This window comes from Manihot esculenta, chromosome 2, assembly GCF_001659605.2.
Source record: "Manihot esculenta cultivar AM560-2 chromosome 2, M.esculenta_v8, whole genome shotgun sequence".
NCBI lineage: Eukaryota > Viridiplantae > Streptophyta > Magnoliopsida > Malpighiales > Euphorbiaceae > Manihot > Manihot esculenta.
The window spans coordinates 24414376-24431347 of record NC_035162.2 but is presented as its reverse complement, the minus strand read 5'-3'; the positions used below and the strand labels follow the sequence as shown (position 1 = coordinate 24431347).

The window sequence follows — 16972 nt, the reverse complement described above, 5'->3', positions numbered from 1 at the left end:
AGACCGGGATCCCCTAGAACTCCCGGGAAAACAAAATAAAAAACTGCCGGCGGGGCCCCGAGGTCACCCCGGAACAGCCGGCGAGGATCTTAAAGATGCCTCCCGGAGCATGAAGACCGGGATCCCCTAGAACTCCAGGGAAAACAAAGAAGACCGGGATCCCCTAGAACTCCCGGAAAAACAAAATAAAAACGGCCAGTGAGGATCTTAAAAGACCTCCCGGAGCATGAAGACCGGGATCCCCTAGAACTCCCGGGAAAACAAAATAAAAACAGCCGGTGAGGATCTTAAAAGGCCTCCCGGAGCATGAAGACCGGGATCCCCTAGAACTCCCGGGAAAACAAAATAAAAACGGCCGGTGAGGATCTTAAAAGACCTCCCGGAGCATGAAGACCGGGATCCCCTAGAACTCCCGAGAAAACAAAGAAGACCGGGATCCCCTAGAACTCCCGGGAAAACAAAATAAAAACAGCCGGTGAGGATCTTAAAAGACCTCCCGGAGCATGAAGACCAGGGTCCCCAAGATCTCCTGGCAAAAGAAGACCTCAAAAAGATCTTGACAAAAGAAGACCTCACTAAGGTCCTAGCAAAGGAAGACCTCAATGAGGTCTTGACAAAAGAAGACCTCACTGAGGTCCTAGCAAAAGAAGACCTCAATAAGGTCTTGACAAGGAAGACCTCAATAAGGTCTTGACAAAAGAAGACCTCACTGAGGTCCTAACAAAAGAAGACCTCACTGAGGTCCTAGCAAAAGAAGACCTCAATAAGGTCTTGACAAGAGAAGACCTCAATAAGGTCTTGACAAGAGATGACCTCAATAAGGTCTTGACAAGGAAGACCTCAATAAGGTCTTGACAAGAGAAGACCTCAATAAGGTCTTGACAAAAGAAGACCTCACTGAGGTCCTAGCAAAAGAAGACCTCACTGAGGTCCTAGCAAAAGAAGACCTCACTGAGGTCCTAACAAAAGAAGACCTCACTGAGGTCCTAGCAAAAGAAGACCTCAATAAGGTCTTGACAAAAGAAGACCTCACTGAGGTCCTGACAAGAGAAGACCTCAATAAGGTCTTGACAAAAGAAGACCTCACTGAGGTCCTAGCAAAAGAAGACCTCACTGAGGTCCTAGCAAAAGAAGACCTCAATAAGGTCTTGACAAAAGAAGACCTCACTGAGGTCCTGACAAGAGAAGACCTCAATAAGGTCTTGACAAAAGAAGACCTCACTGAGGTCCTAGCAAAGAAAAACCTCAATAAGGTCTTGACAAGGAAGACCTCAATAAGGTCTTGACAAGAGAAGACCTCAATAAGGTCTTGACAAAAGAAGACCTCACTGAGGTCCTAGCAAAAGAAGACCTCACTGAGGTCCTAACAAAAGAAGACCTCACTGAGGTCCTAGCAAAAGAAGACCTCAATAAGGTCTTGACAAAAGAAGACCTCACTGAGGTCCTGACAAGAGAAGACCTCAATAAGGTCTTGACAAGGAAGACCTCAATAAGGTCTTGACAAGAGAAGACCTCAATAAGGTCTTGACAAAAGAAGACCTCACTGAGGTCCTAGCAAAAGAAGACCTCAATAAGGTCTTGACAAAAGAAGACCTCAATAAGGTCTTGACAAAAGAAGACCTCACTGAGGTCCTAGCAAAAGAAGACCTCAATAAGGTCTTGACAAAAGAAGACCTCACTGAGGTCCCAGCAAAGGAAGACCTCAATGAGGCAGAAGACCTCAAAAGAGGCAGAAGACCTCAAAGAGGCAGAAGACCTCAAAGAGGCAGAAGACCTCAATGAGGCAGAAGATCTCAATGAGGCAGAAGACCTCAAAAAGGCAGAAGACCTCAATGAGGCAGAAGACCTCAATGAGGCAGAAGACCTCAATGAGGCAGAAGACCTCACTGAGGTAGAAGACCGGCAAAGATCTCAAAGATCTCCCGGAGCAAAAATAGCCAGAATCCCCAAGATCATCCGGTGCAACAAGCAAAAACAACTCATAAAGAACATAGTTCTGATCTCACATAAAAGATTGGGGCACGGGACCATAAATGAAAAAAGCTAAACTCCGACCTCCCAAAGGAGCTCAAGTCATCAGGTAGAGAGACTTTAATCTCACACAACAGCCAAAAGTACCAAAGCATCATGCCGATCTCAAGAAAACGAGCGCAGTACTGGTAAACCCGATAAGACAGACCGAATTAAGGCAAGGCGATTCCTAAGCAAACTGCATACCAAAATACAAAGCCAAACAGAGAATCAGGGGTAATCATGAGAGGCAACGACCTCGAGAATTGACCGCTCACACTAAACCAACTCAGCTGACCTAGAGAAAGGTCCAAGCAACAAAGAGCCCGCAAAACGCTCGAAAGAAGACAGCCCATAAATACTCAGGGGCAAAAAACATACACGAGAGTCCAACGCTCAGACAAAAATAATAAAAAGGCAAGAAAGGGATACTTTCGACAAGAGCAGTTCTCAGACCGCACGGTCATGAATAGAGTTTAAAGATTTATCCCCTCACCAGTCATGGAATAACTGCTGAGGAGATAAAGGGGCAATTGATGATCGCTGGATTTCTTCACCCCGGTATAAAGGCCAGGCCCATGAAAACAGTTCATGATCCGAAGGCTTCAATATTCCTCTCGAGAGCCAGGTCCAGCCCGCTCAGTCACAGGGCCGGACTCCGCCTAGACTCCTCAATCAAACCGGCCCAAGCCTCTCGGCCCAGTAATCAGGCCCTCACCAGGCTCAACTTCAGCCCTACCATTCAACCCAGCCCGGAAAGGGGAAAATGACCAAGATGCCCCGCTGGTAGGTCCTTCCGCATGCGTATCAGAGGAGAATCATACGTATTAGAGGAGAATTAATGGTCGTTACGCGTGGAGCAGGCGCCTGACACATCCGTACAAACGGAGCTAGGCGACAGAAGACAGCTAGCATTGTGGCAGAGAGACAGATATATATATATCACGGTAGAGGCCACACAAAGGGGGCTCTCATCTTCTTCTTCTTTCTCCTTCCTGGACACCATTTTTATTCTTTCTGTAACCCTTGCCTAAATATATTACTCTGAGCCATAAAATCTGACTTGAGCGTCGGAGGGCCTCTGCCGGGGCACCCCCGGTAGGCCCCTGACCATTCTTTCTTATTTTACAGATCCTTTCACCAGGTAGAACATGGAGAGACCCATCAGGGAGCCCAACAAGAAAGGACCCAGAAGAAAACCAGATCTATCATGGACCAAGAAGAGGAAAATATTTATCACTATTAATTAATATTTTCATTAATTTTAATTATTAAATATTTTATTATTTAGTTTCTATAATTTAAAAAACTCATTAATTAATTTTTCAGTATTATAAAAATTCTACTAATTAATCTCTTTATATTGAATGCATTTTAGATTTTCTTTTATAATATATATTTAACAACTAAAATTAACGGAATAACTAATAAATATATTTTTAAAATTTTAGAGATATTTTAATATATTTTTTTGAATTTAAGAATTAACTAATAAATTTTACTGCAATAACTTTTTTCTTTAATTATTATATTTTAACTTTATTAAAAAAAAAAACCCTCATCGTTTTACATAGAGGCACTTTTAGTTTAATAAAATCAAACTGTAGTGATTAAACAGTTAAATTTTTTAAAATTAAAGTTAAAATAGGTTAATTTTGTCAAAATTTTAGAGATGAAAAAGTACTTTGTTCTTAATACTTTAATTCTCATTTTTAAACCCACAATAGATTTTAACAAAGAAAGTGAAACTTTTTCCACTTAGCTAAGCTAGTAGCTTATACCTTCCCCTACCCATTTTATTGCCAAATAATGTTAAGTTAAAGAAAATAAAAACAAAAACAAAAATTGAATGCTAGGGCTAGAATATAATATAAGTGATGAGTTCACCTCATTTTCAAATGTACTTGATTATTATTTTTTTATTATTATGTAAATTTTCATTAGTAACTGGAGATGGGACGACTACTTCTATATCTTTGATGACGTTATTTGACTCAATCCTTCCATTTTAAAAATAATAGTCTCGTTTTTATTTTTTAGAGTTTTAAATTAAGATAATTAGGTTAGTTTAATTGCAAAACTTCTCTTTCCTTTTTATATGCATCTCAAATTAAATATGTTGTATAAAATAATTAAGCAAAACTACTAAGTGTATTTGCAATACAAAAATCCATTAGTTAATTTTTTTTATTTTAAAAAATATATTAAATTATTTTTCAAATTTTAAAAAATTTACTATTTAATTTATTCATTAATTTTAGCTATTTTTTATTAATTTTTATAGTGTGGAGAAATTTATTAGTAGACCATTTAATTTTAAAAATTATATTAAATTAATTTTAAAAATTTTAGAAAAATCTATTAATTAGTCTATCCGCATTGTAAATTTTTAAAATTTTTTCTAACCCTTAACGGGTGAATGAACTAATTAGTAAATTTTTTAAAATATTAAAAATATTTTACTATATTTTTTAAAATTAATAAATCAATTAATACATTTATCTACAACATACGAATTAAATAATAATTTTTTAATAATTAAATTAGATAAAATACGACTGATTTAATGATTATAAATTAGATTTGGCGTTTGACAATTCTTTACATTATAAATGAGTAGATTCTTTATATAACCTTCTCATATAAAATGACAATTATGGAGTCCTAGAAAAGTTAATGTAAATCACATGCATTATGAGCTGATAAGCTACAAAAGAGAAAGTATGAGATAGCTGATGTTTATAAATAATCATTTTGATATTTAAGTCAAGTATCTATACAAATGTCAAGTGTAATAATGAATAAAAAATAATTTAAATACTTAAAATTACATATCTACTGTAAGAAAATAAAGTTAGTTAGTCATTTTTCTTAAAATCTAAAACTACTGGCTATTGAATAAAGTAGCCCATATTTATAGGGGTTCTAGAGATTATGGTATAACAACTATCAACGGTTATATGAAGATGACCAAATTCTGTCAAATAAGGATGAGTCTTAGAGGTCCAAGTATCGGGCATCTAAGGAAGGAAGATCTGTGCAAGCAAGTGTCCTTTGACCTAGTCAAAATAGGTATGGATGAGTCACAAACACATCATTACCATAAACCAATGAAGAATTATAAACCAGTCAAAGCATATGGGTAAGTACTGAGTCATATTAGAAATCCCTCCATTCGTCTTTCATTTTTTATTTCAAAGGTCCAGTCAGCTTGCTAAACACACAGCAAAAATCGTGTTAGTGTCATTTCACATTTGCTCCTTTTTGTGTGTATGAGACGCCTCAAGTTCTGAAGTACATTTAATACTGGTCATCATTACTTCCTATAAATCCCCAATTTTTGCCACTGCTACCACTTTTGCTTTACTTCTTCTCGATTTCTGCTTTCATCTCTTTCAACTCGTCTTCTGCCCTTCATCCTCTCACTTTGCCTTTTTGCTCTTCGTCATCTCAGATTATTGTCATTTCCTTATCTCCATTGTTTCTGGTCTATATTTAAGAATGAGTCAAGAATCTTCTTCCCTTACCCAGTAAGTATCTATTCACACTATTAATAGACCCATTCACATCCTTGTCCAGATTGTTTCATTGAGAGCAAACTAAATCGGCGGTGAAACCCTATTGGTGAGTGATATAAGATTAGTGCTGACCTAGAAAGACATGAGTTGCTTTTATAACCTATACCAAATTTCACAAGACACATTTGAGATCCTCGCCCTTATGTCCAATGTTCACCAATGATAGCATTTCTACTAAAGACACCATTATCGTGTATGAAGAACAACTAAAGGAGGGCATGAGATTTCCTAATCAATCCATTCTACACTGAGATGTTGGCCTTCCATAAACTCTCTATCGCCTAGCTGTACCCTACCTCAATAATAGCATCGAGCCGAGTGTTGCCATTTTCTCCCAATTGTATCAACTTAGAACTTGAGTTAAAGAAGAGTAATGATTTCTTTAGTGGAAGAAAATGCTAAACACTTTTTCAAGAGGCTCCTTTCCTCCTTAAGGCATTGGAAAACAAATTTTTTATCGCCAGACATTGGGTGTTTGGTGGTTTTAGGAACCTTTAGGATGATTGGAACCTCTACGTAGGCCTAAGAAAAGAGGGAAAGAGGCCAATCCAAGAGGAGGAATAAGCTATAACCTTCTCCAAAAGATGGCTACAAGAAGAAAAATTGACATAAATGTCGCTGTGAGAAATGTCATTCTCGCATGGCAAGCCCCATAACAGGCCAAGCTGGTGAGGGACTCGAGGCCGAGCACTCGATCAACTACTTGAGCCAACTTACTACCTTAATAGGACTAGAGTATTTTACTTAAACTTTAAACCTTAATATGCTATACTTACTCACTTATGTCTTACCCAAATATGGCTAACAAGGATAAGTGGGCCAAGGTTGGTTATGCTACCAGGAAGGGCAAATCACCTACTACTAAGTATAAGCTCCACTAGTCAAGTGTCAGCACCATTTAGGAGTCTCGACCATACCAGTCGTGATGTAGGCTCTTCTAGCTCCAATTTTCCAAGCCGTTCCTTCTCTAGTAGCCTCGAGCATTATTCAGAGGAATGCTCCTCCTCCATCTCCACCTCCTCATGATCCTTTACTGAGGTAAATAAAGGTGGGAACAAGCTCTCCATAGCCAAGGAGCGATCAAAAGCTTGCCTTACCCTCACCAATGTAGAGTTGCTACTTAAAGAGCCTTGCCTTTCCCTTTTGATTGCCAAGAACACTTTGATCCCCAATGATTATGAGCAGCTGGGGTAGTTTGAAATTGATGAACTGTACAATAATGCCATCCACACAGCCATATAATGCATTGTGTCATGCTTCCTAGCAAAGGAAAGAGATAGATCTTTGAGGAGGAACTTTAGGACTCTGGAAACAGAGAAAAACATCGTTTGGAGGAGAGCCAGAGACTCAATGCCTGGATGGAGGAGGTGGAAGGGACGATTAAAGAAACATTGGAGTCGATGGATAAAGTCCAAACTAACCTAGACCAAGTAAACTCCTAGAAGGCTAAGCTTGAAATCAAAGCGTAAGCTATTGAGGAGAAAGCTCAGGAGCTGGGGAGGCAAGTGCAGGTGATGGAGGCATAGGCTACGGAGGCTTGGGCAGCTGTCACCAGGGTACTAGAGTTGGAAAAAAAACTGGAGGAAGCAGTGGCTTGAGGAGGGAGCTTATATGTGGAGGCCCAAGAGGCTATTAAGAAGGAAATGGCTATTCACTCCCCTACTAAGGGCTTCTCTTGGATCGATGATTTGGTCCTAGAGGATGAAAAGGAAGAGAAAGACAAGGTTGACCATAGTAACGTAGACCTCATAGTTGAAAATAACAATGTAAATATAGAAACTCGAGGGGAGGAGAATGAAGACGCTCTTGCCTAATAGATTGTACAGTTTGTCAATTCATGAAAATCAAACTATTTTCCTTATTATAATTATTTTCTTTTCATGCCTTTTACCTTTTTTGTGACAAATCAAACATATTTCATTCTCATCTGATGGACTAATTTTAGGAGCTATCATCCATACTCCCCTATCGGACAAATCAGACCAGACTTGATAATTCTTTTAGGGACTAACACCTAATAAGACCTTGTTGTGCTTTGGCATCTTAATGCTATAACTTTTATAGACTAACACTTAAGAATTGCCTATCAATGACCCGCTTTGTGGTGCTTGGTAGCTTAATGCCTTGATAATCTTTCTAGGACCAACACCCAACACTTGCCTAGTGGTGGCTCGCCTTGTGGCACTTTGGCAGCTTAATGCCTTAATTATTTAGGCACTAACACCCAAGACTCGTCTGACAGTAACTCGTCTTGTGGTATTTTATTTTATATATGTGGCAATCTATTGCTCCATTGATGTAATTTGGAGAACCACAAAAGAAAACTGAAAAAAATACCTCATAATTTGTTGATAAATCTTTTGTAAATTACAAATGTTCTAAGAATGGGACATAATTCGACTGTCTAACTTGGCCAACTTATAAGAACCGAGATAAATAACTTTAAAAACTTTGTAGAGTTCCTTTCAATACTTCCCCAACTAACCAGACCCAACATCTCCCCCTATTACATAAGACCTCTTGAGAGTCAAGTCCCCTACGGTGAAGCTATGGGGCTTGACTCGAGAATTGAGCAGTTGTGATCTTTTATGCCTGTTGTGGGAGTACAAATTCTCCATACTTGGTTAAGGTCTCGTCTTTCCATAACACTAACATAGAACTAAGATATTTTAGCGCTTGCTGAAGAACGGAGGAAAGAAGTTGCCACCCTAATGAAAGAGGGGAACAAATAGAAGGACGTAGTTGTACGGCCTACCTTAGCAATGGTCCATTATCCTTCTTAATCTTTAACTCAACGGTCTATGTTTGGGATAGTGGGTATGAGAAAGAAAAGGTATTAGGTACTAAGGGTGAGCATTCAATTGGTTCGATTTTAAATCAATCCAAATAAATCAAAATTAAAATTTCAGTATTTTTAAAATCGAACCGAATTGATTTTAGGCAAAAATCAAATTGAATAAAACTAGTTTGATTCGATTTGATTCGGTTTGATTTGATCCATTGGGTTTTTAGTGGGCTTTTTATTTTTTACACCTCTTTCTAGTGTTCTAAAATTCAATTGAAACATTTCAACTTTAGTTATGGTCTAATCTCCCTATAATATAAAAATAATATACTATTACTCACTAATCAATTCGGTTCGATTTTATCGATTTTTCTGATTAAAAATGAATTGAATTGAAATAACCAAAATTTTTAAAAATAAAAATCAAACCAAACCTAAAAGAATAAAAAAACCAAATCAAAATTTTAAATTAATTTAGTTTGATCGATTTTTTCGATTTGAACCGAATGCTGCTCACTCGTATTAGGCACCCTTCTCACCTAAACTTTCATTGAGAATCAGTAATAGCCCCCTACATTGATTCTTATATTCTGCCTTTAAGTATTTATTAGAAAATCTATTTCAGACAATATGTAATATTCTACTTGTTACTGGCGGGTGCCAAATCCGTCTATTTAAAATTTATTTTCCTTTTCTTGATTGATAATTAAAGCCTTTAGAGGAGTTTGTCGTGTGTCTATTTACACAAGAATTAATAATCCATGGAGCAAAATCAATAGATGAAACGAAAGCATTATCAGAGGCTCTTACATTTTTCACACTAGTCACTTTCTTGTCTGCCATTTCAAGGAGAAGAAAAAAAATTATCTTTTTTTTTATTATTTTAAAACAGGTAAAGAGCTACTGTTCACTAGAGAAGCAGAGGCAAAAAAGCATGGGACTGGAGTGGTTAGAGGCACGACGTGCAAGGGAGGTTACTGGAAAGGAGCGTTGTCAGAAAAGGGCACTAGAGAAGGACCTACGCGCCAACGTATGGAAATGACGCCGAGACTGTGGTGGCGCATGAGCTTACGCACGTGATCGGAATGGAGGCACGTCGCTGGGGAAAGGCCGAAAATCCAATGGGTATTCTCCTAGTATGGATGGTGTTTGTTAATTCCCTCTATAGAGTAGCCTAAAAGCTTGACCTATAAAACCCTAACTATGTGAACATTACCAAGAATCCTTATATTAAATAATGTTGGCAAGACTTTGATACCATGAATACTTTTGGGTGGAATTTTTAATTCTATTCTAAATAATTGATTTTTATAAAATTTGAATATTTATATATAAAAAACAACCTAAATTAGGAATATTTACTATAAGAATAAAATTCCTGCCTAAAATTTAAATCTTTCTAATTAGGAACTTTTTTATTGGTCAATAATGACTAAATTGATTTCTTTTAAAATGGAAGGATTAAATGTAAATAAGAAGAAGAAAAGGACAAGAGACTTGACCCTCTCTCTCATCAATCACGTGGAGAGAGTCTCCAACCGAAAAAAAAAAAGGAAATAAGGGCAAAGGAAGAATCGGGAAACAGGGGAAGAAAGGAAAAGGACGAAAAGGAAAAAATGGAGAGAAAAATTTGGAAAGGAAAAGGATAAATGAGAGAGAGATAGAGCTTGAAAGTCCATTGTCATGGTGGATCTACTTAGATTTGGATAAAGGGTTTTAGGGAGAAATAAATAGTTTGGTTTGGAGAGAGAAAATAGATTTGAAGCTAATTTTTTCTTTATTTCTATAATTTAAAAAGTATAATCATCTTTCATGTTTGATTATTCTCAAATAAGGAAACTCAAATAAAAGAATACGAAGATGGAGGTCAAATTGCGTAAGTGGAGGTATGGAAATTTCAACTTCGATTCTCATGGCTCAAGTAAGATTTGGTGCTCATGGATTATTTTTAACTTTCATATTTGATGTTTTGAATTCTTCTTGTTAAACTCATAGGACCAACCATTAAGTTATTGATTAGTGAGAATTTCAATTATTTGTATTTAAGACTTTATTTGTCTTTCTATTATAATTTGGGTTATTAATCATTATTAAATTTCTATTTAAGTGCGATAATTAAAAAAAAAATACCTAAAAGGAGGTTATTTAATTTGTAGTGAACTAATTTTATGATGAGGTTTCATGTGATAGTAATTGATTTGGATTGAATATTAGAGAGATAAGTCTTCTTGCTTAAAGCATAATTTGATTATTGTATTGTATCTGAGGTTGGGTTATTGTGCTTGGTTTTTAGATGGTTAAAAATGTTGCTATGGAGATGTCATAATAAACTTGGCATTGAATTGAAAAGTTAGAGAAATATAATCTTTAATATTGTTTTAAGACTGGTATGAATTTATTGTTTATCGGTATGAGCAGAATTCTCATCAGGTACAAATTATTTGTTTGTTAAGGAATAATATTGTGATATTAATATATAGGTTAGGACAAGAAGAATAATTTATAAAATGAAGTAGCCACATAAGAGTAATTAATTTTTTTATGCTTTATGAAACCAATAGATAATAGGCAATTAGTTTCCATGGATGCAAGTAAAGTAATTAAGAGATGAAGGTAGCCATGTATCTAAAATTCTAACTCTATATAAAGGATTAAAAAAAAAAAAATCATTAAACATGTAAGTAAAAAAGCAAAGTAATAGTATCTTAATTATTTGAATACCAATTTTCCAGCTTACAACCAAACCTATAGATTCTTCATATGTAATTTGGTATTACAACAATCCAAGAAGCTCAAATGCTTAACCAAAACATCTCACACTCTATTCCTAAAACTCAAATATTTCATTTTGTATAGTTAGTGGATATGGACTCATTGATGCAAAGTTACTAAAATCAACACTCTCCTCTATCTGCAAAACAAAATAATATTTATTAATAATATTAAGATTTCAACACAAATTTTGCATAATACTATTACTACCTTATCTTGGAGATATTGATTTGCAGCTTTCATTATTCCTTCCTATAAAAAACAAACAAATAAATAATAATAATTTCAATTTCAATTTACTATTAATAATTTATTCAACATCAAAATTTTCCATTTGAAAATTATTTTACTATAATTATAAGGCTGTTGCTGATGAAGAAAATAAGAATTAAACGAACTCATAAACAATAAAATTTTGGTCATTTTTAAGCAATAATAATATTTATGCAGATTTTCAAAATTAGAACAAAGAAGAAAATTGAGGACTAACCTTATTTTTCAACAGCTGGATCTCTTTGGACATTATCTCCATCTGTGTATTAGTTGGTAATAATTAGTGGAATTTTAACATAAAATTTATATAACTAAAATATCCAGAATTAATAATATTTTTTATTCTTTAAAATCTACCAAATCGAATAATAATTTATTACAAAGTATATTGGCTTCTATTAATAAAAATAATTAATTTTAAAATAAATAAATAGAATATTTTCAACTCATTTTTTTTACATTATGAATTATAAAAATAAAAAACAATTAAAATATCCATAATTAATTAGAAAAATGATTATATTAATATATACCTTTTTTGAGCGAATGTGGCAAATCCAAATTTCAAGATTTTTTTCTAACATGAGTAATTCATCCATTGTCATTTGCGAATGCTCAGCTCCCCCTCCAACCAAGTACCTGCTATCATGCATGATTATTATTACATATGTAAGACAACAGAAATGTCTATTAATCTACACTTTGATGTGTAATTTTTTTTAAGAATAAATTATTTTATTTAAATAAATTTTATTCATACTAAATCAAGTCAGTTAAAAATTAAATACTCGACTTAACTAAAAATTAAAAAAGTGTCAAATTACTAATTTCAAACCGACATTTTTAATAATACTTTACATCATTATAGTGGATAATGATAGTGTATGGATTATATAGAATTAAGGAATCTTTAGATTTGTTGTAATGTATTTATTAAATGTAATAAATATTTTTAGATTTTCTTAAAATCTGTCTTATTATTGGCTTTTAATTTCTTGTAATTAATTATTTCACTTTTTAATTATAAATTAGTGAAGATAACTATTGAGATTAGAATAGTTATGTAAAATAAAGGATGATTTAGGATTTGTTTGTTTGTAAAAAAAAAAAAACTTACATATGTATTTTTTGTGATAAAAGAAAATAATTTATTTTTGATTATTTTATTTAAATTTAAAAAATAAATAATATTAATAAATTTATGATTAATAGTATTAATAAGATTTTCCTGTTTAGAAAATCACCTGTACTCTATTAAAAATAGAAAGTTATTTTCATTAAAAATGATTTAATTTTTTTTAAAATAATTTCTATTTATCGATTTTCTGAATACCAAAATATCAAAAAATTGAAACAACTTCAAAAAAAATATTTTGCATAAAACCAAGAAGGGTTAGTCAAATTAGAAAACATTCCATTATAATTTATATATATATATATTTAAAGGAGTATATTTTTACACAATATATATGTTTAAAATAACTTATTATTACAAAAGAATAAAAATTAATTGGTAATAAATATACCTGAGTCCTTTTTGGAGAATCTCAATTTCTTTCTTCAACATGTTGATCTCCTCCTTCGCATCCTACTCATATAATATTTATCATCATATCCTTCATGAAACTAATTAAGCAAACTGAAACCACACCAAAATAATAATAATAATAACAATAATAATAATAATAATATTTTGACGAGAAAAATAAATAATTAGGCCTAAATACTTACTTATTCGTTGGGTAATTTATTAATTAAATCTGTGCATAAATAATAAATTATAAATAAATTAATACTCAGTTTTTAGAAGTTAAAAAAAATCTATTTAAAGTAAGTAAATTATTTTATAATTACAGTTTAAATAAACGGAGAAAACATTATATTATTTTAATATTTCTTTTAAAATATCCATATTATCCTGTTTTTACTACTACAAGACTTATTTACATTTTTTTTAATATTTTAACCAATTAAATTATTTTTATTCACCTTCTATTCAAACAATTTAACTACTAAAAAGTTAATCTTGAGTAACTTCACCGAATTATTAATTTGCTTTTCTTTAAAGTGATTTATAAATTAAATATTAAAATTAAGTGGCAAAATTAAATACCCCTTAATTAAATTAAAATTTATGCGATTATATGTGAATTTCTAAAAAACTAGGGTGGTTAATTAGCAAGTAGTGTGTTAGGTTGAGCATTATAAGCAGCATCTGATGCCAAAATAAGCTTTAAAATATATTCTGTCTAAAATTTTCTATACAAATAAGCAAAAAGCTATGGGAAGAAAAGAATGAAATCTCTGACACGTATGCATTATACGTACTAAAGACTGTGTCTCTTTGGCTTGTTCATCTGGCTGCATATTTCCTCCGCTCACCTTCATGTACCTCTCAACAAGCTCTTGCATGCTTCTGATTATCAACACATACTTTCTTTCATTAGTTTATTTTAAGGGAATTATAAAATTTTCAAATACCACTATGATGAATCTTATATAAGTCTTATCATCATCAATGAGCAGAATATATTATTAGATAGCTAGGGATTGATTGAACAGCATAGATTTCTCGTATTATGAGATCAGACACTCCAAGGATGTCAACGTGCAATAATGGAAATCAAGAGATGGAGAGAGGAGAGAAGAGGGATAAGAGAGGTACCCATTAGTGGCCAGTTCATAGAACTTTCCGTGGGGGGAGAAAATGAAAACTCCAATTTCAGCATCACACAGAACAGAGAGCTCCTTAGCTTTCTTAAGGAGCCCAGATCGGCGTTTGCAGAAGGTAACCTGCCTATGAACTGGATTCTCTATGCGTTTCATCTGAACCTTTCCTCGAGCCATTGGTAAGCTATTCCAACTAAAGATTATGAAGCTAGTAGCTAGGCTTTTGCTTTCGTGCAGACAACCTCCCACTAGTTTGAACTAGCTTCGAGGTTGTTGCAAATCCTCCCTTCTTTCCCAAGAAGTTTGTCTAAAAATATTGCTTCTCTACTTCAGAGCTTCCACGTCTTATATAGTCCCATAGGATTCGTTCTTATCAATCTCTCTCTTCACAGCTAGTCCCTGAGAATAAAGGTGGAGCATGCAGCTGCCTTTACTCTTCACTGAGGTTATATTATTTTTCTTCTTTTTCTTTTAAAAACAATCATTTTATATTTTTAAACATATAACAGCACCATGAAGTACTGTACTGTGCTTTTTCTTACTATATAATTGATGGAGAACTGTACTTTCTTTTTCTCACAATATAGTTGGTGGAGATAAGCAGGCTTTACTATTCTTATTTTATTTATTTATATTATTTTTGTAAAGACAAAACCCTAGTAATTAATAGCAGTGTTCCTTTTCAACCTCGCGTGACTGCATTGGAGCAACGAGGAATGGTCGTTCAATAAGAGCATATATAGAAGGTAGTTCTCGGTCTGTGCGATACATAAGAGAAAAAAAAAAAAAAAAACTATAATTAGCTTCAATTTGATTTGCAAATCCAACCCAAAGTATTTCGATTTTTTGACAGTTTTATTCAGTTTTAAACCGATTACAATTATGAATTTTTAAGATTCTGATTTAAATTTTAAATTAAACCCAAATTTTAAATTGTCCATCCGGTTTCAATTTGAAAATTTTGAATCTTAAAACTTTAGGTAAAATTGAATTACAAAATAAAGAAATAAACATAAATATTAAATATTGTTGAATTAATAATTGAATAAATAAATAAATAAATTGTATAAAAAGAATAATTAATTTTGCATAATATCAAAAATAAAATAATATTACATTAAATGAAATTAATATTCTTTACAAATAAAAATAAATAAATTTCAATTTAATTATTTGATAACTAACTTATCGATGTACAAATTTCAACAAGCACAATTTTATTTAATTTATTTTAAAAATTTAAAATTAAATGAAAATAAATCGATCAATTCCTAACTTAATTCAAAAGAGGGGCTAGTTAAGATTTTTGTTCGATTAAAAATAAAAAACAATTAACCAGTTCAATTTCAGATTTAATTTATTTCCAAATTGGTTAATGATCCGAATCCGACCATAACTCTACGTGTAACAATCAATAAGCTAACAAAGACTTTTTTTTTTTAAATTTATTTTAAAGTAAATTACAAAATATTTAAATTTGAAATTTCACTCACTACATCTACTTTTAAAATTAAAAAATTAAAAAAATATATATATGGAGAACCACTTTTCTCAGGTGTGGGATATAAATATAAATGCAGGGCGTGCAATTACCTTTTCATGTGCAAGCCATTTTCTTTAATCAACCAATAGGAAGAAGGCATGTAGAGTTTGAAGCTTTCGTTTCTACTTCGCTTTTCCTTGTTTCTTGGCCTTTCACGCCCTGGCTCTCTCGACGTATGATATTGCCTTTTTAGTGTGCTTTTTAAGGGCTGTCAAGCTTTACGAACCGTGTGCCATTATCTGCCTCTCTTTTTAGCTGTGATATACAACTTAACCAGCAGTATTTACATTGAGAGTGTGTCCAACTCAGCTTTCACGCACTAAGATTAAGTCGATTTTAAGTTCTAAAAGTTACTTTTAGAAAATATTATATAGGAAGTCCAGTTTTTTGAAAAAAAAAAAAAATTTAAGATTATTTGCTCCTGAATTAATAAATTTTTTGAACAAACATTTTATATTCAGCAAGAGGTTTTAGCTTTCAAATAATAATTCCTTTCAAAAAATTTTTAAACAACTTTTTGAAGCAACATTTTGATAAGGTCGGCATGGTTAAAAATTAAAGTTAATTATTCTTAAATTTATTATCGAGAAAGATTAAGACTTTAGAAAATGAAGTATTTTGACTTTTAATTGAGAAATTTTAAAAAGACTTTGAGATAATCTGCTATTTTGGAATAATGAGTTTCAAAAAACAATGTAAGCTTTAATTTGGTTAGGCTTAGATTTTGAATTTGACTTAAGAGTTTTTTGAGTTGATGATAAGGACTTTGTGATTGGGCTTTTGGCTTTTACTTGTAAGGGGTTTTTGCATTTGTCTTTTATTCTTTGATTCTCCTAGAGGTTTTCTAGTGTCGCCTACCAAACGTTTCACCCGGTAAAATAGACCAATTTTAATTTTACATCATGATCAAAGCTTTTTTGGGTTTTTAGTAATAAAAAAAATATTTAACGTTTTGAATTTAACTCAAACTTATTTATCAAATAGGATTCGACCGTCTATATGCATTTAAGCCTACGTGTATGTGCAGGCTTTAAAACCTACACGCGCAGGCTTTTTTTAAAATTATTTCATTTTTAATTTTTTAATTAATATATTTATATTATATTAATTTAATAATATTATTTGTAATATAATTTTTTATAATAATAATTTTTTAATATTGTTTTTAATATATTAGTGTAATAATACTGTAATTAAAAATAATATCAATTATAAATTTATTGACAGATAATTATTATATTTAATATATTTTATTATTTTTAATAATAAAAATACTATAAAAGTCGATAACAAAAAAATTATTTTAAAAATCTTTAAAATTATGAAATGACATTATCATAC

General features: G+C 32.6%; 1 protein-coding gene across 2 annotated transcripts; it reads right to left on the bottom strand.

Moving 5' to 3' along the window:
• Positions 1 to 11051: 11051 nt before the first annotated feature.
• On the bottom strand, positions 11052 to 14464 carry LOC110607609 (agamous-like MADS-box protein AGL12). 2 transcript variants are annotated; one of them, XM_021746756.2, is made up of 7 exons: positions 14084 to 14464; positions 13747 to 13831; positions 12945 to 13006; positions 11952 to 12057; positions 11636 to 11677; positions 11356 to 11397; positions 11052 to 11284 (listed from the first exon to the last, which is right to left on the bottom strand). In XM_021746756.2, exons 1-7 carry the CDS (start codon positions 14263 to 14265, stop codon positions 11201 to 11203), a joined length of 603 nt encoding a protein of 200 aa, XP_021602448.1. In that variant the 5' UTR covers positions 14266 to 14464; the 3' UTR covers positions 11052 to 11200. The 2 variants fall into 2 exon arrangements, with proteins under 2 accessions (XP_021602448.1, XP_021602447.1); XM_021746755.2 differs by having other exon boundaries at positions 13747 to 13834; positions 14084 to 14450.
• Positions 14465 to 16972: the final 2508 nt, after the last annotated feature.